The sequence below is a fragment of the Pecten maximus genome, chromosome 9 (genome assembly GCF_902652985.1).
Source record: "Pecten maximus chromosome 9, xPecMax1.1, whole genome shotgun sequence".
Lineage (NCBI taxonomy): Eukaryota > Metazoa > Mollusca > Bivalvia > Pectinida > Pectinidae > Pecten > Pecten maximus.
Genome location: NC_047023.1, coordinates 12,672,965 through 12,699,777, shown reverse-complemented (window position 1 = coordinate 12,699,777; position 26,813 = coordinate 12,672,965). Strand labels below are relative to the sequence as shown.

Below are 26,813 nucleotides of genomic sequence, written 5' to 3'. Positions count from 1 at the left end.
ACAAATCATAGATTGTTTTAATAAATAAAAACTATTTTATCTCTCATTTTCTTTCTTGTCGGCTTCTTGTCGGTAATTCTAACTTCTTGTCGGCTCTTGTCGGTAAATCTAGTTCTTGTCGGCTCTTGTCGGTAACTAGTGAGACCGCCGAACTTTAGCCTTACCCACAGAAGCTCCCGGATGTTGTGTTCTCGCGCGAAGGAGCGAAAATTTGACGTAATGGCGGCAGTAAGAAGAAAACGGCCTATAGATGCTGTACATGCTGAAGTCAGCATCAGAAGGGAACAAAAATCAATGAAGATGAATTCAGAATATGTAGAAGGTTCAATTGTTCGCATAAAATTGGAAAATATTTTGTAAGTGCATCACTAGTCTAGTTATAAAAAACAGGAAGAGCTCTCTTGATTCATTTTCTGGCTTTCCCAGTTTCGGAATGTAATGTTATTATACCTAGTTTTAATCACTTATATGTCTATTTCCAATAAACATCGAGTACATTTTATCTGCGCTGACAATGTTATGCTAACCATCGATATGTGTTTGTACCGTTAGGCATGACATTTCAAATGACCATCAAAATGATATGCCTGCGAAACGTCAAAAATTTAGTTTGAAACTTCATTTAGATTGAAAAAAAGACAACAGTCTGAATTCAGTAATAAGTTGTATTTAATGAAATTGGTGAATAATTTCTATAACTATTTTTATAACAATCTCACCCCTGTGACAGTAAACTAATAAACAGGCACCTGCATCCGTTTAGTAGAACTAGGACTAAATGTTTACAAAAATATCCCACTCTTCTATGAGTTTGGATGATATTTTTTTCTAAATATTCAAGTTGGGGAAAACAAGCAACCTTCGTATGATATGCAAACTTACCTATCATACACCAATTGGGGAATTTTGGTTACTAAAAATAGCCAAAATTACTTTTGAATCTTTAAATAAAGATAAATTAATGTCCAAGTAACGTTTATTTCTAAAACGTGATACAAATGTAAAAATAGAATATACAGTGCATTCCGCTTAATTGGGTTGCCTATTTGCGGGGACTTTTTACCCAATTAACTGACTTGTGCAATAAGCCGAAATGCACGTCGCCATCTTAGATTTGGTTCGAAATGGTTGTCAAGACTTGGGTCGATTTTGGATGAAAATATTTGCATTACAATATTATTGTTAATAAACGGTGTTTTTGTTTGTGCTTTTACTGATATCAAATTGTCAGATTACTGTTACTAATTGTATAAAAATACATACATTAAAATAATAAAACCTTAAAGATTGTTTCTTATTCGCGACACAGTACAATCGTAGCACCTCAAATCGGGGGGTCATACATCCCTGTTTCATCCACGTGTTCCTAATTTGACATACAATCTAAGGACTCGCCGACAATTACAGCTAAAATCATCTATGATTATCATAGTGACATTCTTATGTTCGCTATGAAGTTTGAAATATTCCATATTATTTTCAATTGCCAAAGCACAGAGATCGGAGAAACCGAGTTTATTTAGGTCGTTTCCTGTGGTATAAATTTATTCGAACTTGAAACTGGCAGTCACTGATAAAACAACACGAAATCCAATGTAATGTTTTTAATTAACCAGTTCTAATCCTTACCTGAATAGGAATTATAAGCTAACATCGGGCGTCTGTCCTTTTACTGCTCCCTACTGTTTTTAGCTCACCTGGACCGAAGGTCCGGTGAGCTTATGCCATGGTGCGGCGTCCATCGTCCGTCCGTCAACATTTGCTTCAAATCACTACTAGTCTTAAAGTTCTTATTGGATTTTGACCAAATTTGGTCAGAAACATCCTTGGCGGAAGGGGATCAGATTTTGCATAAATGGTGACTCTGACCCCCAAGGGGCCTGAGGGGCGGGGCCCAATAGGGGAAATTGAGGCAATTCCTTAAAATCGCTACTAGTCATAAAGTTAGGAATGGATTTGAATCAAATTTAGTCAGAAACATCCTTTGGGGAAGGTGAACAGATTTTGCATAAACTGTGACTCTGACCCCTAAGTGGCCAAAGGGGCGTGGCCTAATAGGGAAATAGAGGTAATTCCTTCAAATCGCTACTTGTCATAAAGTTATGAATGGATTTGAACCCAATTAAGTCAGAAACATCCTTTGGGGAAGGGGAACAGATTTTGCATAAATGATGACTCTGACCCCCAATGGGCCAAATGGGCGGGGCCCAATAGGGGAAATAGAGGTTATTCCTTTAAATCGCTACTAGTCATAAAGTTATGAAAGGATTTGAACCCAATTAAGTCAGAAACATCCTTTAGGGAAGGGGAACAGATTTTGCATAAATGGTGACTCTGACCCCCAAGGGGCCAAAGGGGCGGGGCCTAATAGGGAAATAGAGGTAATTCCTTCAAATCACTTCTAGTCATAAAGTTATGAATGGATTTGAACCCAATTTGGTCAGAAACATTCTTGGAGGAAGGGGATCAGATTTTGCATAAATGGTGATTCTGACCCCTAAGGGGCCAAAGAGGCGGGGCCCAATAGGGGAAATGGAGGTAATTCCTTTAAATTGCTACTAGTCATAAAGTTATGAATGGATTTGAACCCAATTTGATCAAAAATATCATTACGGTAAGGGGAACAGATTTTGCATAAATGGTGACTCTGACCCGAGGGGCCAAAGAGGCGGGGCCCAATACGGGAAATAGAGGTAATTTCCTTTAAATCGCTACTAGTCATAAAGTTATGAAGGGATTTGAACCCAATTTAGTGAGAAACATCATTGGGGGAAGGGGAACAGATTTTGCATAAATGGTGACTCTGACCCCCGAGGGGACAAAGGCATGGGGCCCCATAGGGGAAATAGAGGTAATTCCTTTAAATCGCTACTAGTCATAAAGTTATGAATGGATTTGAACCCAATTTGGTCAGAAACATCATTAGGGGAAGGGGAACAGATTGTGCATAAATGGTGACTCTGACCCCTGAGGGGCCAAAGGGGCGGGCCCCATAGGGAAAATAATGGTAATTCCTTCAAATCGCTACTAGTCATAAAGTTATGAAAGGATTTGAACCCAATTTAGTGAGAAACATCATTGGGGAAAGGGGAACTGATTTTGCACAAATGATGACTAACCCCTGAGGGGACAAATGGGCGGGGCCCCATAGGGGAAATAGAGGTAATTCCTTTAAATCGCTACTTGTCAAAAAGTTATGAATGGATTTGAACCCAATTTGGTCAAAAACATCCTTGGGGGAAGGGGAACAGATTTTGCATAAATTGTGACTCTGACCCCTGAGGGGCCAAAGGGACGGGGCCCCATAGAGTAAATAGAGGTAATTCCTTTAAATCGCTACTAGTCATTTAAGCATTGAACGGCTTTCAGTTGGCATTCATAGTCAATATGAATGCCAACTGGACAGAGGCAAATTCCGTGAAGCGCTAGTGCGCTTCATGTTGAATTTGCCTCTGTCCAGTTGGAATTCATATTGACTATGAATGCCAACTGAAAGCCGTTCAATTCTTATATTTACCATCTGCGATTTTTTATTTGTCATGCGATTTTTGTTTTGAAATTTTCAAATTCAAATTTCCCGCGCTTACCAGTAGCAGAGATCACTTCCTGTTGGCAGTTCATAGGCTGGTGAACACGCAACTGAATTGGTAGGGTTATATAGTGGCAGTGCCATTCAATGGTAAATATAAAGTTATGAATGGATGTTCTAAAAACAATTCTTGAGGTCTTTCAGACCCATAGAGAGTCTAGACTTCGTTATGTCTTTAATGCAGTTGGGATCTCCACACAATAACCATATATAGCATTGTTTGAGATTGACAAATAAAACGAATTGAACATGAACATTATTTTGACATTTGGTCTAATCCAACCAGGTTAGCGATACAGGCCCCATGGGCCTCTTGTTTTAATAACTCGCCTGTGTACCGGTGTCGTCACATTTCCCCGTGGCGAACCCCTCACTTTGGATTCGCCACATACAGTAAGCGGTGATATCAATCAATCAGTAGCAATGTCAGACCCAGGTCAAAACCTATTGTTTTGGTTTCTGCTTCGAAGATTTTACATCCCAAAAGTAAACAGTTTAATTGTCTAGTAGCTTAATAATGCTTTTAAACCCCCATTACGTTGGCCTGCTGCTGACTCTACAAATAACATTTAACTTTACCCACAATTCTTAATCGACTTCCTGTTGGGGAAAAATCCCACGAAGCAGAATTAACAACAACACAGTTCTGAACATGACAAAACCCCGACATAACATTAGCGTTTAAGGTAATATTTTACCGTTTTTTGACATTTTAACCATCTAAATTACCCTATTTGTTGATAAATGTCTAAAACTTAAAGAAATACGTGATGACTTTCGTGAAAATCTGAGCATTTCTATTTTTTTGGTCCGATTGTTCTATTTGAATAACTGAAAAATACGACTTTTCCAACCCAATTAAACGAATTTTTTTAACATGATTTAAGAGAAAATCGTTTTGGTTTTTGAAATTTTACCCAATTAAAAGAAATACCTGATTAAGCATTACCCAATTAACTGGAATGTACTGTATTTGGTTCCGGGTCGTTTCGCTCTAAATCTTGTTCGCCCTATGTGTTTCGCCCTAAAACTAAAAGTTTAGGGCGAAAAATTGTTTGGTATTTTCTTTTATCTTAAGAACCATTAAGTTGTAAATAACTTTCATTAAAATCAATGTAATGTACATGTGTTACCATGCATGTTTTCTTTTCTTGATACCTGTGATACATTGTACCCACTTTAAAGTTTTTGGGATAAGTTTTTGGAAAGCTTGCAAGTCCAAAAGTATACACCTCATGCCCTTATAATTTGGTTTATACATTCATTAGAGGTCTAGGAGTGATGTTATGGCAAAATCATGCAGAAAAAATTGTGTTTTTTTCTCATTTTACCATTTTGTGGACTTAACTTTTTTGGCACCAAAACTCACTTTAAAGTTTTGGGGGTAAGTCCAAAAGTATACACCTATCACCTTTCTTATTTGGTTTATACATTCATTAGAGATCCAGGAATGATTTTTGACACAAAAACCCACTTTAAAGATTTTGGGGGTTAGTTTTGGAAAGCTTGTAAATCCACACCCTTCTTATTTGGTTTATACATCCATTAGAGGTCTAGGAGCAATATTATGTGACATACAATTTCAAAATGACATGCTTATACATACATAAAAAATGAATGCATAGTGACTGTTAATAAATAGTGTGATTGCTGCTGCCAGTGAGCTTTCGCAATTATTGATTGCACTTGTTCATTATGCGACACTCGACAGGGTCATGTAGACTTTAAATTTCATAGCAGCCTAACATTATGTAGCATTCATGTTCCCTATGAAAGATTCAAAGTCCTGAAATTCTTTTTATAAACAGCTTTTCTTTGAATAGTTTAGCTCTTTGCCTATTTTTACTGATGTTTTAGCATCTTCAATAACTTGTTTGGAAGGTGTAAAAATATTCTTCCTTTTCTTTATGTAACCGTAAAAGACAAAGTGGTCTCACAAGGTGGAAACTGTCTCAACTTTTTAAGGGAATTCCAACCTGTGAATTGCAGAGTCTGCAAAAGTACAGGTAAAATTAAACATCTCTAAGAAACTTATGTCTTTCAACTCAATGTGCATATGAAATTATATTGCAGACCCAAAAGCATTTTGTAGGTGGTCATGTTGATTTTCTCTTAATGTAAATCTTATGTTTTAACTATAATTGTTGTTTTGTTTCAGAACATATGATTCTGTTGAGTTTCTTACTGGGCCCTATCTCAATGTGATCATAGGACCCAATGGGACAGGAAAATCCACCATAGTTTGTGCAATATGTCTGGGTCTTGGTGGGAAAATTGGACTTTTAGGAAGAGCACAGCAGGCAGCAGAATTCATCAAATATGGCAAGCAAAAAGGAAAAATTGAGTTGGAATTGTAAGTCATTTAATAATTATATAACAGGGCCTGTTTTTCAAAATTTGGGATGGGGCCTTTTTGCCTCATTTTGGAAAGGAAATAAGTGAAGTCGAAAGAAAACTTTCTGTAGTAAACTGAATTTTTTGGGAATTTGGTCGTAATATGAGAATGGAGTAAATTATCGGCCTATCAGAAAAGACCTGCCATCATGGTATGTTACAATTGATTTGATTGAGGAAAAATTCAAACTAAAAAACAGTTGTTTTGGAGTTACTTTAATAATTTCTGTGTTTATAATAATAATATGTTAAATTATTAGTTTAACATATAAACTCAGAAACTAATAAAATTACATGAAATGATGGAAAATGCTTTGAAGCTTGTGAACTGATATGAGTTGCATGCAAGTGTAACTTTTTTTGATCGTTGATGTTCCAGGTTCAACACAGATGGAGACAATTATGTGATTGTGCGGGAAATACACAGAAACAATCAATCCCAGTGGAGTGTCAATGGACGGGGTGCTCCCTTGAAAGCTGTGAGATGTTTTCTTTTAACAAGCTATTCATTGCTCATATCCTCAGAATGAAAATTGTTAAATCTTGTTTTGTTTCCCAAACTCAAATCAAATCAAATAAGTGATTGCACGTCCCACCTTACACAACTCTTGGAATGTGCCACCTCATAGTTTTCCACACCAAAGTTACTTCTGTTTTCATTGGCCATTTCTGCATTTAAAGTAAATGATTGATAGAGCTTCCTTGACAAATCGTTTACCGGTACATAAAATATGTTTTCTAACTGATAGTCAAAATCACTGTTACTGACTTAAAATACATAGAGTAAATTTACAAGATAGATTTTTTACACAGTAATTCTAGTTCTCAATGAAAGTAAAAACTCAAAAAACTCTTTATGGAAATCCAAAATCATATCGTGATAATACACAGATTTAACAGTGAAAAGGAATTTGTACCGTCAACATTTCCATTTTGTGATATATATATAATTTCAGTATGTTTAAGGCCAAAAAAATTTTACTTTGATCTCAAGTCCACACGCATCTCACTTAAGCCAAATTAAGGTTGCCGCATTGACGAAAATGTCATAAAAATGATCAAAATAATTTCATAATTTCAATAAAAATCTAGAAAATTGGCCCATATGTCTGTTTTACTGGCTAGTCACCTGAGTCTTGAAAATGTTTGAATAGAGAACATAATTATTTGGACAGAAGACACCAAAATAATTGGTTATGCTTAGTTAACAAGATATTCTTATTATTTAAACAGAATATTAAAATCTTTCGTGAAAAAAAGTGATGTACATTGACAACAATAGAAAAAAATTCCTCCGGAGTCTTATTTCAAATTTGCCATGTAGAATGGCGGAAAAAATGGCCCGAGGAACAAATGATAATTTCTTTTAGCCTAATTGTTTATTTATACTTAATATATATGTGACAATATTTTTTTGTTTAATAGGTGGAAGAACTAGTCACAAGTAAGAATATCCAGGTTGGAAATCTATGTCAATTTCTACCTCAGGAGAAGGTTGCAGACTTTGCAAAAATGACACAAGAGGAATTATTGGAAAATACAGAGAAGGCTGTAAGGATTTTTAAATTTATATAATGTGAAACTGAAGTATATTACATTATAAGTAAATCCTGATCACACAAGATATGAAACAAAAGTCAAATCAGCCTGTGTCTAATCATGGATTTTGTAAGAGACTACACACAGCAGTCAGAATGGATTGCAATGATTTTTTGGTTATTAGGTGTTTTTTTTCTTTTTTTTTCAATATGATATAAAGAATACTGTAATCAGCTTACTTAATTAAATTAAATTTAATGATTTAAATTTTGTTCAAAGGTGGGGCCCCCAGACATGTATGAAAACCATGCAAAATTGAAGGAGGCTAGGAATGAAAGTCGAAGTCTACAACAAGGGTTTGATAATCTTGAAGAACGATTAGCACAAAACATTAACAAAAATAGCAGATTAGAACAAGATGTGAAGAATTTCCAGGAACGTGAACGGCACTTGGAAAAAGTTGCAGTGCTGAATAAGAAGAGGCCATGGATAGTAAGATGCTAAATTGTGATATTACACATCAGTGTTTTAAATAAACCATTAACACATCATAAGACAAGCTTAATTCTGGTGCAGGAGAAAAATCTATTTCATAGTATAGGCTTAATTGAAATGGTCATAACATTATCTGTATTGGTCAAACAACAATGGCATGCTTAAAATAATCTCACTATCTAAAGTGGTCAATAATCACAACATTATCTATAGTGGTCAAACAACAATGGCATGCTTAAAATAATCCAAACATTATCTATAGTCATAAAACAAAAACACATGTTTAAAATAATCACATTATAGTGGTCAATAATCACAACATTATTTATAGTGGTCAAACAACAATAACATGTTAAAAATTATCATAGCATTAAAAAAATCTATAGTGGTCAATAATCACAACATTATCTATAGTGGTCAAACAACAATAGAATATGCTTAATAAAACATTATCGATAGTGGTCATATAACAAAACCACATGTTTAAAATAATCACAACATAATCTATAATGGTCAATAATTACAACACAATTTATAGTGGTCAAACGACAATAACATGTGGCAGAATAATCTACTACACAGTGGTCAAATAACTACAGTCAAACCTGTAATAGCGGACACCCTTATATTGCAGACATAGGTCCATAACGGACAAAGCCAGTAAAAATCTCAATTATTAGGAATCATTTCTAAAATGGTTAATACTTTCAAATACCAAAACTATAAATCTTAATTTTTTTGTAAGAGGAATCTTGGAAAATCAATTAATAATTCATCTTTAATGATTTGTTTTTTATCAATTTGTTAGCGTTTAAATATAATAAATCAGCTGGGTATGTGTAGTGTGTTTTAATCAAACTTTATTCAAGTTTGGTTCTCCCTTGATAAGGGACATACCTCGCTGAACAAAGAAATTCTCTAAAGGACGCCTCTCCATAAGGAACATTTTTGCCTTGTCCCTTTGGTGGCCTTTATACACAGGTTTGACTGTATATATTAAAATTGTTCACAACATTATCTATAGTGTTCAAGTAACAATTACACTGCGGAGTACCTGCTTAGAACAAAAATACATTTACATTGTAGGAATACGATGAAAAGAGAAAAGCATATGATGTGGTAAAACAGGAACGGGACACTAAAGTGGAAGCTCTAAAACAAGCAAGAGTGCAGTTTGAACCTTTACAGAAGAGGCTTGATAATATTGCATCAAAGAAGGAATGGGCTGATGTAGAAATGAAGAAAAAGGTAATTTCTATGATCACCCAATTGGTATTGTTACATGGTAATTTGTGTATGTTGGGAAATATATATATGCAAGATTTTGTGATAAGATTGTTTGTGAATTGACAAAAAAAAATATAAATGAAAGAGAGGGAGTGTATGATCATCCATATAATGAAAGAAAATAAATGTTTATTCACATGAAAATATTTGATTTATTCCATGAATATTTATTGAATTAATGTGAAGTTTTCATGAAATATATAACAATATTGATGAAATGTGTTTTGAGATTTGTAATTATAGCTAAATGGTTAAAAGTTAGGATTTATCACAGATATTTTGCTCTCTGGACAAATTTGTAGTAATATTATGTCCCAATTTACTTTAAATATGGGTTATATTTCAGACAAATAGCCTGAGAGATTTTGCGACAAAAGCCCAGGCGAATAGCAAGGAGATAGAAGCTGCTACTGACAAGGTAATAATGACACTATCACTTAAAGTGTATTAGTAGGTATGGGCCTTTTATCACTATTTTGAAAATTCTTATGGGCCATTTTCTTTTTATCTATGCAAGACTTTCAAATTCTTTGGGCCATTAAGAATGTATGTACCTGTCCTTCCAAACCATTGTTCCTAACAAATAAGCATGATTGAATTCGGCCATTATAACAGAACCTCTTGTTGGAGTTTATGATAATCTTAAGTACAAAGTTTAATTGTTATACAATGTATTAATTCTATTTTGGAAGCCTTGTTCTTTTCTTCACGTTGTTGTGTTTTTCTCTCAGACATGCTTCCTTAAGCTACACATTTAGACAGTAATTATATAAGGGTGCTTATTTCAAATTTGTGACATGCTGAGTAATTTGCAACTCATGTCAAAACACTGGATATTTGAAATAGACATCGTGTATGGCTCCATTTCTGTCAATGAGGAATATTAATCAAGGAAATTTACTGGATATTTGTATTAACCCTCCATCATTAGATTGTGGGCTGTTCAAATCACCCGTGGTCAATTGTCAATCCACCATAACCATACATTTGTTATTGTTATTTCTCAGAAAGTGCTTGATGAATCTTTCTGAAGTTTCCATTTGTCCCTATAGTAGTTGTGTATGTTCCATTTTGAAACAAGATGACAAACTATCAGAAAATTAGATATTGGTTTTACTGTGAAAAGTGAGATTTATAGCATGCTAGATAGACATTCTTAAGGTGATGTAAGTCTTATGTTGATACAAGATAGTATATAACCATATATATATATATGGCATTCAACAGGCGTATATTGTTGCACCCTGCATAACTCTTGTTAGTAATTTAATTTCTCTTGTCATTTTAGAATAATGAAATTTTGGATGAATTGAACCTCAAAAAGACAGAAGAAAATGGAAGGCGAAAGAGGTACTGATATATAAAAATTGATTTTGTGTAAAGTAATGGTATGGACCCATAGGAATCTTTTGTGTCAAGTTAAGGTGTGAACCCCTAGAAAATTAATGTCCTGACAATCAATAGGTTGTTTTTAATTTATTGTGACTGAGTAAAAGCTACAAAAGATAACAATAACAACATTGTCACACTACTAACAGAGTCACAGAGTCTGGCCTGCAATACGTGATAGTTGTGATGACACATCAGCTACATTACTGTGTAGCATGTAGAGTTGAAATATCAAAAATAGGTGCAATTTTAAGTGTACAACTCAAAACCAAAATCTACTCAAACAAACCTACAATATTTCAAAGTTTCTCACAGATATTGGTGCTACACATCCATCTGCCTTGACATGTTTTACTGTAAAGTTATAGCCTCCCTTTAGCCTGTTGAAGGCTTGCATGACTGATTGGAGCTTCATATTTTTTTTATGTTCAGGCTATGAGTATGATATTTCAATAAAATGTCATTTAAGAAATGTGCGTTGAATGGCTACATTTTCTATCAAAGGAAATAAAAACTACATATAATCTTTGGTTAATGTAATACTATATTCTGAAAAATAAAATGCAGGGATCACCACAATTTCAAAATGATGGGTGGAGGAAATATTTTTGACAATTTTTTCTGAACATGTACTTTTGTGGATGTAATGCAGCAACGCGGTGCGACGTTTCGAGAAACATCATAAATTATGACATTAAGAATAGAGATTTAATTATGTGGTTTTATTTATTTCTAATTAGATATGCATTTTAATCATTTGCTCACTCTCTGCCATATATATCTTTTAAATTAAAACAAAATAACAGCTTATACCATTACTTGAAAAAACTACAAACATACATTCCTCATTTTGACAATCATCAATTTATTTTCACAAAACCATTTCAACCTCAACTCCAACTTGCTGTTCTTCAGTATAACAACATTGAATAAAATAAACTCAAATAGCATCTTTTACTGTTATAAATATGATAAACATTCACATCAAGATCATAATGCATTGTCAAGTATTATAAGTTAAAACATTTCAATTATAAATTTAATAAATTGCACTATAATATTATCAGTGAGCATATTAATAGCAACTATTATATCTATGATACAGCATCTACAAAATTTAATCAAACTAAATAGCAACTTTTACTGGACATAATATCAGAATGTACAAGAATATCTAAAGTATTTAAAGCAATGCACAAGCCACAATATAATTTCAATTAAGTCACTATAATTTTCTCCTGAAAATAGTCTTCATTATGAACAATGGAAGCCAAACACACTTTGTCTCTCCAAATGACATGGAAATTCTGCTGTTGCACAGTCCCTTCCAGAGAGAAGCAGCTTTCTTGTAGGGAACTCCCTGGGTAAACACCATCATCAGAGAGTTCAAAATCCTCTGAGAGAGCCTGTTCCTGCTGGTGGTAATGAATAAATAGATAAATATTTTTGAAAAGATCTTATTGTGGTCATTACCATATTATATATATAAAAAAAAAAACAATTTATTATATTTGAACAAATATTTGTATAATCAAATTAGTACATATTAATTGCACATGTGTACATGTTACATTGTATACTTGAGGTGCTAATTAACTTATCTTTATTTAATAATAAATAAAGAAAATAAAATACCTAGATAACACTTATCAAATAATAAATACAGAGATTTAGGAATGATTCTGAGATTATTTATATTATTGGACGTTTTGAGATCGTTTTTGGAAGGGAGATCACTCTAATAGTACTTTCTAAAAATAGCACGTGACAAGAAAACCAATGCACGAGATATTCATTAGATTATTATCATTATCTATCAAATCAAACAAGGGTCGATTTTAAGCTCACCTTCGTCATCTTCATACACAATCCGTGCGCATTTCTGTAGCCGTGGCTTGCGCGATGTATGAAAGATTTAGGTCTGTTGGCTGCACAGGTACTTGTGGACATGATTATGATATTTCTAATTCAAATGTTTCATTATAGACGAGTAAATTATTGTATTACAATTGATGCTCCTCTCTTCATAGTGACATTGCCGTGAAGTTTTCAAAAATGAATTCATGCTTCTGAAACATCGGCTTAGGTATTGATATTATCAGTCTGTTTATCCCAGCTCAATATTAATTCATGTGAAAAAGAAAAAAAATCTTGTCGGACCATCGTTTTTTTCGATGTCGATGATGGTAACATTTTCTATGGTGTCCCGATCGACTGAAACCATACAATCACATCTGTTCCCATGGTCAGAACAGTACACCTTCTACTATTGATTAATTATTACCATCGATAGGTGTGATCAAGAGATCAGTCGACCGTATCAAAACATAACGGTGAGGCACCTTACCGAGATCGCAATTCGTCAATTAGGCCTAGTTCACCTGTAAAAACAGGGGCCATAGGTATTGAGTATCGGACGCTATAGTAACGGGTCAGTTTTCTGCTTGAAATCGCTACAAAATAGGGGTGTTAGGTAACAATTACATGCGTGGCGGATCGAGTGAATTTGGTTGTGTAAGCGTGGCGGTACCCAGCTAAGGGTGGCGGGCCGCCACGTTAAAACAGACAATGGTGATCACTGAAATGTTTTTCTACTTCAGGATACAAGATTTACAGCGACAATTGGATGCTCTACAGTCTGAATATCAAAACACAGATGAACAGGAAAATCTGCAGGTTTGATTGTTAAGAGTGTATAGTACATTTATGTAAAAGAAAATACTTCAAATTAAAACAATAAAAGTTTAAGTTTAAATAACTAACAGTTAACTGTTGTGACATTACTCACTAAATATTAAAAAAAAGTTTTAAAAAAATGTTTTTCTTTAGCATTTATGGTTATGACTGAAGCTTATTTTGATATACAGCCACTACTAGAAAAGACAACCAATGAAATGCGAGTGGTCAACAGAAAAATGACGCAAATACATGAAGAGGGTGATGGGATCCGACGTGGTATAGCAGATTTAAAGAGGCAAATAGACGGTGAGTCTAGAAAGTTGAGATATGATATTGAGATTCTGTTTTATTTACATACAGCTTAAAAACAAATACATAGCTAACCGGTTTCGATCATGCCATACATGTATTGATTATAATCATTTCTGATAGGATATCAACAGGAGCTGAAGAAGATGCAGAATGTGGAGAACAAACGAATGGAGATTTTGCGGGGAAAAGACAAGGACACTTACAATGCTGTAATCTGGTATAAAGAGAACAAAGATCAGTTCAGAGGCAATGTCCATCTCCCAATGATGTTATCTGTAAGTAACCATAATATTCGGTGTGCTAACACTGTAATTATATTCAGACAAAACAAAAAATTCTTTTGTATTGAAACAACAATATCATTGTGATAAGTAGTATGAAAAATGTTGTTTTGTACATGTATGTGTAGATGTTTTAATAACTATAAGCCTTGTATTACTTCAAAGTTTTTCATATGTTACAATACATAACAGTCTCTAATGAGAGTGATGACATTTTGCATGAGTCAAAGCACAATGGGCCAAACTACATACACTAACAAAATTTCTTTTTTTTTAAATCCCTCGGCTGTCTACTTAAAACAAACAGAACATAATTAGTACTTGTGAATGAAATTGAAAGCAATGAGAATTACTTAATTATTTAAATCAAGTTTGCAAAAAATATCTGGTAATTTGTTAATCAGATGCATTAATTTGGCATTGAGAATTTATATCTATAATAAGTTGCTGAAATTTTAGTATGAACATTTTGGGTTGGCTGCAGCCTGTGAACTTTGCAATCATTGATCACACTAGTTCAAATGACCGGGGTACTAAAACCCCTAATCCAAAGATTTGGGGTTTCTGTTTACAAAACCCCCAAATAGGAAATATATTAGAAAAATAATATATAAAACAAAATCCTGTTTTATTAGTATCTGGTATATTTAATTTGCAATATCAAGCTCTCTATTTTGACAGATAAATCCAAAGGATGCCTCTTATGCCAAGTACATAGAGATGCACATTAGTGCTAAAGACTTTCAGGCCTTTGTGTTTGAGGACAGTCAAGATTACACCAACTTCATGAATGTTATTCGTGATGAACAGAAGTTGAAGGTCAATGCTGTCAAGGTTCCACAAGCTCCTCTCGAGTCCTTTAGACCAAGATACAGCATTGATCATTACAGGCAAGAAGTATTCTATTTAAATCAGCTATTAATCAGATATTAAATTGGCTGAATTATCACAAATGAGCCAGATGATATTTGTATGTCATTTATTGCAATAATATATGCCATAGCACTGCGAATTAATGCTTAATTAAACATATTGTTTATGTGGTACTTGAATTCTGACAACATGGATATTTTAAAAGAAGAAATAACCTTGAGAAGATTTCTTTTTAAATTTTATTGTGTTTTTTGTGTTCAGGCAAGTACAAATGAATGCTACCCAACATTGGCAAGACAAATATTTGAAGAAAAATAACTTTGTTGTGTAATTGTATGTGGCTGATAACTTGTGGACAATCTAGATGCCTAATTGAGAAAACTAGATTCATATATAAGCATTATAGTTTAGAGTGTGTGGACTATGGAACACGGTTGGATACAATGTATTATAATAGCTTGTTTACATAATTACCATGGTTTTGGAAAAATAGATATTGGAATGAAAATCTGAAATGAGCAGTAGTCTAAATAGAAGTCTGTGCTGTAGTAATTGAATGACTGTTTACTTGTGTGTAGGAAGTATGGGTTCCAGGGCTACCTGATGGACTACATGAACTGTCCTGATGGTGTGATGAGATACCTTTGTGCCCAGTACAATGTACATACCATCCCAGTCGGCAACAGGCAAACCAAAGACTGCATCGCAGACATAAAGAGAGATCACCCAGAGCTACGCACTTTTTTTACTGATGATTATCAGGTAAATATTACATCTAAGTTTTGGTCAGTCCTAACAATATTTATGAATGTTAGGCAAACCTTGACTTGATTTGATGGATATTGGAGGCTGAAAAAATCTTTGAATGCTGGAGTCTTCAGTTTCTGCACATAATCTCTTGTTCTATTTCTTGGAGGCTTAAAAAGGAAATTTTTGAAAACTGAAGTCTTCACTTTCTGCACATAATCCGTTGTTCTGTTTCTTCTATTCCAGTATAACTTTAGGGTGTCCAGATACGATGGGACAATTTCTTCAAGGAGTTCAAAAATTAGGTAGGTAACATCCCTAATTTGTAAACCTGAAAATACAATTTACCAAGATGATCAAACTTCATATATTTTTATATGCAAATCATATTTTCAATTGGTTACTTCTTTTCCATGTTCAAATAAATGCTGGTAGGGGGCCTACGTTGACCGAGTGGTTAAGGTGTCCCGACACTTGATCACTAGCCCTCCACCTCTGAGTTGCGAGTTTGAAACCCATGCGGGGCAGTTGCCAGGTACTGACCGTACTGTCCAGGGATACCATATTTAAATGCCCATTTTGGGAGGAGGGGATATAGTCTTGTCTATATCGGTCACATCCTGTTACAAACTTAAGGACCCCTATACAGATTTGGTTCTTATTTACACCCTAGTGTTTATCATACTGTAAATATCAAGTACGTAACACGTGATCACATCCTGGTTGACATAAGTAAAAGAGTCCATTGAGGACTTGACAGGAAGCATTGTTTAATAGGAGCAGGAACATTCTTGCCTTGTAGACATTTTCCAGTTGATAACTTGCATGGATGTCGTCTGCATTATTTCAAACCACAGATAAAAGTCTGATATAACCCTGTTTAGTCATCTATGGTGAAACCAGGGGGACTATATAGCTATAGGTTTCCTATCTGTCCGTCTTGTATGCATGTTGGTACATACATAACACCAGAATTTGTCAGATCTCTATACTAGCAGCTTCATACCTGGAAGTATTTTGATCAAATTTCACACAATGATAAAGAATCATAATATATCTGTGACATGTTCGAGTTTCAGGGTTTTGGGGTCAAGGTCAAAGTCACTTTATTTTTACCGGGGAACGGAAAGGGACTTGTATTGCTTTCGCAATATCCAGTATGCTTCTTTTTCCCTGTAAAAAATGTATAATCTATTTTCAGGTACCCATCATGGTTGACTGCATCTGCTGACACAACAAGGGAAAAAGAATTAGACTCACAAATCAGAGTAAGGATCAGTGTATTTTCTCACCATAGTCTCATCGGTAAATTGGTACATATTTCTGTGTATGAACGGATTTAGACATGGTAGGTTCTGTATGATTAATTCATTGTTAATGAATAGTGTATACAGGGTAAGCAAACGTGGTAATCGTGTTAATGTTTAGAAATGTAATAATCATAATAAGTTTAATAATCATAATAATCTTAAGAAAGTTAACAAACCTAATAATCATGATAAATTAATAGAGGTATTAGATAATCAACATAAAAATTACTTCAGCTATTAATAATTTCACTAATATAGGGTTATAGGTTTATTACGGAAATGGTGGAAGGCTATTTATTATGATTTTGTTCAACAATAGGAACAACAAGATGAATTAAAGAAACAAGAAGAGACATACCGAGATCTTCAGAAGCAGTCAAAAGACTTCGAAGTTAGGATGAACCGATTGAGAGAAGAAAAGGTTTGTTACATTTTATTCCACAATAGACAAATCAATCAGAAAATTATTCTGATGTTTTAAAAGCTTTTCCTAAAACTTCCAAATTGACAGTGCATTTTAAAGTAATATTTGCAGTTTTCAGAATGCTTTTGAGATAATCATGTCTGTTAGGAATTTTAGACATATTTGTTTGTAATTTGTTTGAAAACGATGACTACAACTTATTTCTAATGTTTAATATGAAACACGAAAACTGAAGTGGCATTGTTGACATTTCACTTGGGCTAAGATCTGTTGCTCAAAAAGTCTTAAGTATAACCAATCATGGAATATATAAGATCACATCGTGGACATCTCGACACACCCACTGTTGGCAAAATATCTTATAGCATTTATTGTCCAGTGAATCTGGAAACTTGTCTTTAGGTTTTGTGTTTAGCTTCTCAGAAAGCTTACTCCAACCAAACCTTGAATATAGTTTAATTTTGTATGGACATCTCATCCACCCTTATTGATTATGAATTTGATGTAGGATCTTTATTTCTTCTGTTATTGACTTAGAAATTAGTTTATAACTTTGTAGTGAAATATAGGAATTTTAGTGAATTTCAGAGTTTGTTAAAAACTGAACATACTGACAAAGTGGGATATCATAGCTATGGCATATTTACATCAGTGTTGCCATTTGTCCATCTGTAACAGTTTTGGGTAAGAAATTTTGAAATTACTGAAGAAATATAAGATTGACTGTTAGAAATTCATAGGAAGAAATGAACTTACTTAAATATATTACAGAACCAACTGAGTCGGAATCTATAGAATAAAAAGAAAAAAATAATTTTTCAGAAACAATTAACTCAGAAGAAGGACCAGAAAAAGAAGTTGTTATCTCAGATTCAAAATAAACAACAAAGGTAATGATTATATACTTCATGTTATTATACACAGCGAAAAGATTCAAAATAAACAACAAAGGTAATAATTATATACTTCATGTTATTATACACAGCGAAAAGATTCAAAATAAACAACAAAGGTAATAATTATATACTTCATGTTATTATACACAGCGAAAATATTCAAAATAATCAACAAAGGTAATAATTATATACTTCATGCTATTATACACAGCGAAAAGATTCAAAATAAACAACAAAGGTAATGATTATATACTTCATGCTATTATACACAGCGAAAAGATTGTAAATAAACAACAAAGGTAATGATTATATACTTCATGTTATTATACACAGCGAAAATATTGTCTTCAAATTTTCTCCAACATTTGAAGTTTTGCACTAGTCCAGCCGTGCATATTTCTGCGAGAGTTATGCCCCTTCTACTAATTAGTACACTAGAATTTTCTAAAATTGTGTCCAAAGTATAATGTTCTCATGCTTCACATCATCTTCTCATGTTATGTAAATTGCGATTGACTTTCTGTAGTGATTAAAGAAATATCTTAACCCAGGTTACTAGTTTGTGAATTAAATTTCTAGCTCTGGCCAATTTGTCTACCAAATTAGCAATCTTATATTGGTTTCTATTTGGCTTCTCAATTTTTGTCTCATCAAGTTTTAACAAAATATTTTATTTTCTGATTTTAGAATTAAAACAGAAGAGGCAGAGGCAATCAATTTGCAAGCTGAGAAAGAAAAGACCATGAAAAAGACCAGGGGTATTAACATCAAAAAGTGTCAATCTCTGCAATCCATGAAAGAAAACACACAGGTAAAGTCCTTTACCTCTAGAAAAATAAGAAAAGTATAGATTGTATATAAGTGGAACCTTGTTAGTTCAACCACCTCTAGTGACAACTTAATTCTCAACAACAGAAACTTTCTCAACAAAAGAAATATTCTCAACAAAAGAATCGTTCTAATAAAAGCTGAAGACAGTTGTGTGACAATCAGCCTAATATGGTCGAGTATCTATACCAAGACTTTGTATCAAAATGAAGTAAACGTGAAGATGAAGGTGTGTGTACATATTCATAACTTTGCTTTACCTATATTGAGGGCTTTTCCAGTAAAACATTTACCCCATCCCAGGACTCCAGATGTGGTGAAGTTGGTACCACCCAAAGAATTTATTTTATGAATTACATAGAAGTAATAGGGAGGTAATACAACCATGTATAGAAGTGATTTAATGTGGAGTCCTGGGGTCAGGTAGATATTTTACTGGAGTTGTCCTGAGTGAAATTGTTATATTTAGTGAATTTTTTTTGTAGAAATGCCTGGAATTGATAAAGGGAAAAGTACGACTAAGTCTGCAGCATGCTTCCATTGTCAAAGACCAGGAGATAGTGGAGGAAGAATTGAGAGATCAGTCGCAGCATTTGGTGAACCTTGAGGTCTGTATTGGTGAAGAGGACTTTTATAATGGCTTAATCTCATGTCCAGTATATCTATGTCTGTATATTGGTGTGGTTTTATCCCCCTCACAACAGTATTGGCAGTGCTTATTGATAGGTGTGGTCCATCCATCTTCATATGGGTTAGACGTTTTCTGTATATCTTGGTTACCGCTAATGCTATTTGGATTGATTTATTAAGTGTGTTGCATAGTTGAAATTTATCTTTTTTTGGTATTGAACAAAATCCTATTTTTTAACACCCATGTGATTGGATCCTTTTAATAATTTTGTGTGTACAGAATAATTTATTGAAGAATTCTCTTTTTTTTTTTCTTTTTTTTGCAATGTTATTAAAAGATCAATTTTGAGAAAATGAATTTATTAAAGGAAAAACAAAAAGCGTTTACTAAGTTAAGTAAAAGCTAAAGTCATAAATCTGAAAACTGAACAAATTCATAAAATTCTTAATTTTATATTGAGTACTCCATCTCTTTGTTTCATTTTTGCAGAGATCAGTGGAAGAGGCAAAGTTAGTGGTACGACAGACTAAAGATTCAGCTAAACACTTATTGGAGGTCGCCAAACGTGCTACTGGAACGGCTGCTAATGCTGAACTGTCAAATAGTCATCGTGAGGTAAAAACGATTAAATGATTTCAGTTTCATTCCTAAAACATTATTACATAAAAGAGTAATCACTGCTAACACATGGTCTAGAGATTCTCCATTATTGCTGGTAATTTTATTGCTATTATTCATTATTTTAAGTATTGAAATACTGTTAAAATGTAGATGAATGTAATAAATCAAAAGCTCATTTCACCATACCCTGTAACACAAAAGTCCGGTTGTGTTACTCATATAATTAAATGTGGCAAATGTGCATCTTGAATTGCCAGATATAGAAATTCTTCAAGTTAAAAATATTTTTTAGCTCTTCATATTTTTCACAGAGCAATTCTTTATATGACGCATATCTAATGAAATTTTTTTTATCCCAATTTTTTTCAAGATTTCAAGAAATAATTGCATTAAAAACAAAAGATAAAACTTGTGTACATGGAGAAATAAAGACTATTTATTTTGGCCTACTGCGAGCATCTACTATATGGGCTATGACTTTACTAGTATAGAAAGGAAATCACTTTGGCTATATGTAATGCACATGTGTAGAGAAAAAAAGGAGTTATGATGTGCATGCATGTCTAGTAGACTTTTGCGCTACCACCAACTTCCTTTGGCCGAACTACAGCAACTAAACTTTGTGTGTCACCATTTGGAAGCACAGCCGTGATTGGTTGTTTATACACGTCACTACATTAGACGGAACAGCCCGACTATAGTAAATAGTTGACGCTCGTATTGAAGTAGAACATTGTTTTGTGACTTGTAACTAAACTATGAAATAATTGATTTTCAGAGGTTTGAACAATACCCTGCCACACTAGAGGGGATCGACTCTATGATTCATGAGGAAAAAGCGAGAGCTGCATCACTCTTCCAGGCAGATGAGAGTGTAAGAATTTTAAATTGAAGATTGATCATTAGGAATTTTTTTCTGAAAAGCCTAACTATGTTTTTAACTATATTTAAAGTATTTTGTATTTTGCCCAGAAATTTTTCATTTAAGTCTTGTACAGAATTCAGTATTTGCATTGACAGATCATAAAGGAGTATGAAGTTCGTAAAAAAGAGATTACCAGTCTTGAGGCAGAGTTGGAAAAGCGACGACGTGTCATGGCAGGCCATCATGAGGAAGTTGTGCGGGCCAAACAGCAGTGGCTTGAACCACTTAAGGCTCTAATTGAAAAAATCAACAACAATTTCAGTTATTTCTTCTCCTGCATGAACTGTGCTGGCGAGATTGAGCTCAGCCAACCCGACAACCCGGTATAAATTTTAAGAATATATAGTTTGCAATGTTATTTTTTGCTTCAGAAGCATATTATAGCTAAAGGTGGTTGTCACCGAGGCAAATGACTATTTCCTCTTGAAATTGAACTTGAAAAGCTTGCCTATATCCATAATTAAATTCAAATAATGCTGGGTTTCGAAAAATGTGTATAGTTAAAGACAGAAATCCATATTCAATCTAAATCGACAGCAGTCGAGATAACATCTAATGATCATGAGGTTCCCATATAAGCTTCCATATCCCATAATGCAGTTCAAAACATTGTCCTGATTTAAACAACATAACTGAATGACCACTGTTTAAAACATTACGTTATTTAAAAAGATAAAACAGTTTGGAAAAGACAGCATTTGCATAATCTCTCGGAAAGAGTTAGATCACATGTTTGGGTACAATTGTGCGCTGTGCCTAACCCCAGACTGGATTCTGATGAATACTATTTTTTCTTGTCTTGCCAGCAACAAAGTCACGAAGATAGACTATGGAGTTACTCTTCAAATTTCGTCAGCATATTTCACTTTTAAAGTATTGCATTCAGATCCTTTGCTCAAACTTGGTATATAGTTAGTTCATACAGCTGACATCTCAACACAGCCCTTATTTATGGAATATAATCTAGAACTTATGGTCCAGCAACACTGAAATATAGGGATGCTGCAAATCTTTACTTCAACTTTTGTTTAGCTCAATATCTCAAAAAGTATCAATGTTATTTCAACCAAACCAAGAATATAGTTGCATTGCATTATGGACATCTCTTGCTGTTTTTTAGAGAGGGGGAGGGGGGGGGGGGTTAAAAACCTTGGATTTTGAGAAATTTACATAAAATCTTTATTGCATCTCCAATTGATTTTCAAATTAGTTTAATGACAAATTCGAAAATTCTATAATAAATCAGATAGGTAGATAGGATGTAGGTACTTTTACAGTATGTTAATTGCTGGTTTGCAGGAGGACTATGAGAAGTATGGAGTTAAGATAAAGGTGAAATTCCGTGATAATGAAGTTCTGAGGGAGCTGACCCCTCACCACCAGTCTGGTGGGGAGAGGAGTGTAGCCACAGTCCTCTACATGATGGCTCTTCAGGAACTCGCAAAGTGTCCCTTCAGATGTGTCGATGAAATCAACCAGGTAATGCTCTGTAAAACAGTGTTGTTTCATACTGGTTGATGTCTGTGCATTAGTGTCTCCAATAAAGACAGCATATCTCCTCGACTATATATATACATATCTCCTTGTCTATATATTTACATATCTCCTCGTCTATATATATACATATCCCCTTGTCTATATATATACATATCTCCTTGTCTATATATATACATATCCCCTTGACTATATATATACATATCTCCTCGTCTATATATATACATATCTCCTCGACTATATATATACATATCTCCTTGTCTATATATATACATATCCCCTTGACTATATATATACATATCTCCTTGTCTATATATATACATATCTCCTTGTCTATATATATACATATCCCCTTGACTATATATATACATATCCCCTTGACTATATATATACATATCCCCTCGACTATATATTTACATATCCCCTCGACTATATATATACATATCCCCTCGACTATATATATACATATCCCCTCGACTATATATATACATATCTCCTCGACTATATATATACATATCCCCTCGACTATATATATACATATCTCCTCGACTATATATATACATATCCCCTCGACTATATATATACATATCCCCTTGACTATATATATACATATCCCCTCGACTATATATATACATATCCCCTTGACTATATATATACATATCCCCTCGACTATATATATACATATCTCCTCGACTATATATATACATATCTCCTCGACTATATATATACATATCTCCTCGTCTATATATATACATATCCCCTCGACTATATATATACATATCCCCTCGACTATATATATACATATCCCCTCGACTATATATATACATATCCCCTCGACTATATATATACATATCCCCTCGACTATATATATACATATCCCCTCGACTATATATATACATAATCCTGTCTATATTATATAGCATAGTCCCCTCGACTATATAATCACATATCTCCTCGTCTATATATATACAATATCTCCCTCGTCTATATATATACATATCTCCTCGGCTATATATATACATATCTCCTCGTACTATATATATACATATCTCCCTCGTCTATATATATACATATCTCCCTCGTCTATATATATACATATCTCCTCGTCTATATATATACATATCTCCTCGTCTATATATATACATATCTCCTCGTCTATATATATACATATCTCCTCGTCTATATATATACATATCTCCTCGTCTATATATATACATATCCCCTCGACTATCTGTCATCAGTTGGTTAATCTACTCGGGCAACAAAATAGTGTAAACTTAATTTGTGCAGTTCTTGTTCTTAACATTTCAAAGGTTAATTTCAATCCTATTTAAGATAGTCTTTAACAAACACTAATTTGGAAAAAAAAAATTTGATATGTTACAGTAACTGAATAATATAAGCCAGCAGTAATAACATAAATCTTGTTTCGGCATACTATTTGAGTGAAGCCTATATGCTGTTTTCTGTCAAGAATAAGAAGAAAGATACCACCTTGTAGCTGATAAATGTTTGAAATATTTACATGTAAAACTTAATCTTGGTGTGTGTTTAGGGAATGGATCCTATCAACGAGAGGAAAGTGTTCGAGCTTGTGGTACAAACTGTTTGTAAAAAATCCTCATCACAGTATTTCCTGTTAACCCCAAAGGTAATTCATTTATATATGAACTTGTTTTTTATTGCATTTTCTGCAAATGTTGTGTATTGTGATTATGATCACCATAATGATTCACTGCCAGCCAAAAGTTCCTAACGCTTGGCAGACAATATTATGAAATTCAGTAAATATGATTATGATATTGTGTATTGTAATTATTTTGTCGAATAGCTTCTTATCATAATGCTTTTAAAGTCTATCAATAGTCAGTCAATAGAGTTATTTGTGATCTACAAATCTTCAAAATGCGACATTTTTTTTAATATTGGGTCTTTTTAGAAATTTTGTTAAATTAAGAGCATACTTTCAGAGATAAACATAATAATTTCAATGGACAATTCACAGAGAGTAATGTTATCGTGGCACATCTTTAAAAAAAGGTGGGTTTTTGGAATGTCTTGGAAAATAGGTCTTTCCCCTGACCTTTTCATCTAGGTGGATTAATTTTATAAAGATATTGCCATTGTTACTGATGAATTAATAATCTTCATTCAAGAAATTGCAAAGTCAAAGTTTTTAATGCATTGATAATTAAATTTTTGACAAGTCAAAAGTGTATCATCTTGTTCATGGATAGCGGTGTGTTTTGAGATATCCCAAGGTTTTGCAATTACATTTTAGTTTCAGCTATATATGAAAGATTCTTTTTCATAGATAGCAGTGTGTTTTGAGATATCGCACTGTTTTGCAATTGCATTTTATTTTCAGCTATATGTGAAAGTTAGAATTTAATCCATTGGTGCCGTATTGTTTTGGTGTGTCTAATTAGTTCTGCAAATCAACTGAAAAATCATGTGTATTATTGCTTGCTTCAGCTGCTGCCTGACCTTTTGTATGCAGACAATATGACAGTTCTTTGTGTGTACAATGGTCCGTCAATGCTGAACCACACTGAGTGGAATCTGAAGAAATTTTTGAGGAGGCGACGGAAAATTGAAGATTGAATTCAGAGGACTGGATGACTTAGCGATATTAAACCTGTATGTGATATGGTGGTGAGAGAACGAGAGAGAGAAATGAAAATGATATGTAGAAGTTGTATGAGATGATTATCCAGTTGGTGCCAAACTGTTTTTATGTTGTTGTATATTTTACTTGAACCAAATAAAATTAAACCTTGTTTCATGGACACTTCTTTTTTACACATTGTTTTCGAGAACAGGGCATTGAAAACAAAATATTTGCAATGAGCAATATCTGAGCCCCACTCGATTTGCACTCTTCTCCTTCTAGACTATATCTTCCGGTCACTCGATTTGTAGCTCTTCTGCTTCTAGAAGATCTTCTAACTCTTCTGTCTCGAAGCTGGAAGATTTATCTTCCAAGATGGCGGCGACCATGATTTAAGTGTGCGAGTGATGAGCTTCACTAGAGAAGGATATATGACACATACATGCATGTGTTTGTGTCATAGTGCTTGAGAAAACTTAAAAACTCGTTTATTTTGGGTTATATTCTCCCGGTTTACTCGATTTACATATAACAGAATGCGATCTTCTTAGAAGGCTTCTCTTCTGAGAAGAGTGCAAATCGGGTAGGGCTCTGTACTCGCTGCCTTGTCAGTTCATCAGTACTTGTAAATTTTGTAACCTAAAGTACTGGGCTGTTATGCGTTTTATTTAGAGTAAAAGTCCAAGGTTTAAAAAGTTCATCAGAAGTATATATTTCCACCATTGTGTCTCCAGGCATGAAAGGAGCATAGGAGATGTATATCCACCTTGGAAAATTGTGTTCAGCTAAATTTCTCATGAAAGATTTCGCATTTCAGCTGCCAAACTTATGATGTACCTGTAGTTTGATCGAGAGTCATCAATAATTAACAATTAGACTTGTGATTTTTGTACACATTACAAACACCAAAATGAACAAGTTACACAAAGTTTTTTAAGCTCATAAAATGATTGGATTGGAATTTTGTGGTGTGGGACATTGTTTTCAACTAAACAGTGATTAGCTCAGTAATGATAACTTAACAGTAAACCTTGATGTATCGTTAGATCATAGGTAGTACAATTCAAATAATGATGAACATAAGAGTTTAGAAAATACTTTGATCCAATTTTAGGGTATAACAATCTTGAAGTGACAGGATAGAATGTTAATTATGAGCCAAGAATCCCTGTTTAATATTTATGATACGAAAGTCTGCAAATTTTGAAATTCTTTGATGAGTTTAAAAATTGCAAGTTTTGATAGAATTGAAAAACAAACTTTTTTTGTCAAAGTTAAATTAGAGAAAAATCTCTTCCAATATTTGATACTCTCCTGAAGTTTTCATATTCCTTGATATCTCTGGTGTACTGAAGAAGTTGTTGCTGTCAAGAAAACATTCTGAAGTTTTGTTACCTAAAAACATTCCATTGTTTGTTTGTTTGTTTTTATTGAAAAACTCATCATTGCAACAATTATCATTCTTTAAAGTATGATTAACATAAAAGA

At 33.6% G+C, this 26,813-nt stretch overlaps 1 protein-coding gene across 1 annotated transcript; it reads left to right on the top strand.

Annotated features, from left to right (window-relative positions):
- The first annotated feature begins 178 nt into the window (after positions 1 to 178).
- Positions 179 to 25,503, top strand: LOC117334387 (structural maintenance of chromosomes protein 5-like). The gene is made up of 25 exons (XM_033893980.1): positions 179 to 356; positions 5,748 to 5,942; positions 6,363 to 6,462; positions 7,409 to 7,534; positions 7,802 to 8,014; positions 9,104 to 9,265; positions 9,651 to 9,722; positions 10,593 to 10,654; positions 13,294 to 13,369; positions 13,561 to 13,678; positions 13,805 to 13,959; positions 14,647 to 14,855; positions 15,417 to 15,600; positions 15,832 to 15,890; positions 16,787 to 16,853; positions 17,215 to 17,316; positions 18,142 to 18,209; positions 18,903 to 19,026; positions 19,529 to 19,651; positions 20,164 to 20,289; positions 21,074 to 21,169; positions 21,316 to 21,543; positions 22,520 to 22,699; positions 24,270 to 24,365; positions 25,190 to 25,503. Exons 1-25 carry the CDS (start codon positions 181 to 183, stop codon positions 25,316 to 25,318), a joined length of 3,246 nt encoding a protein of 1,081 aa, XP_033749871.1. The 5' UTR covers positions 179 to 180; the 3' UTR covers positions 25,319 to 25,503.
- Positions 25,504 to 26,813: the final 1,310 nt, after the last annotated feature.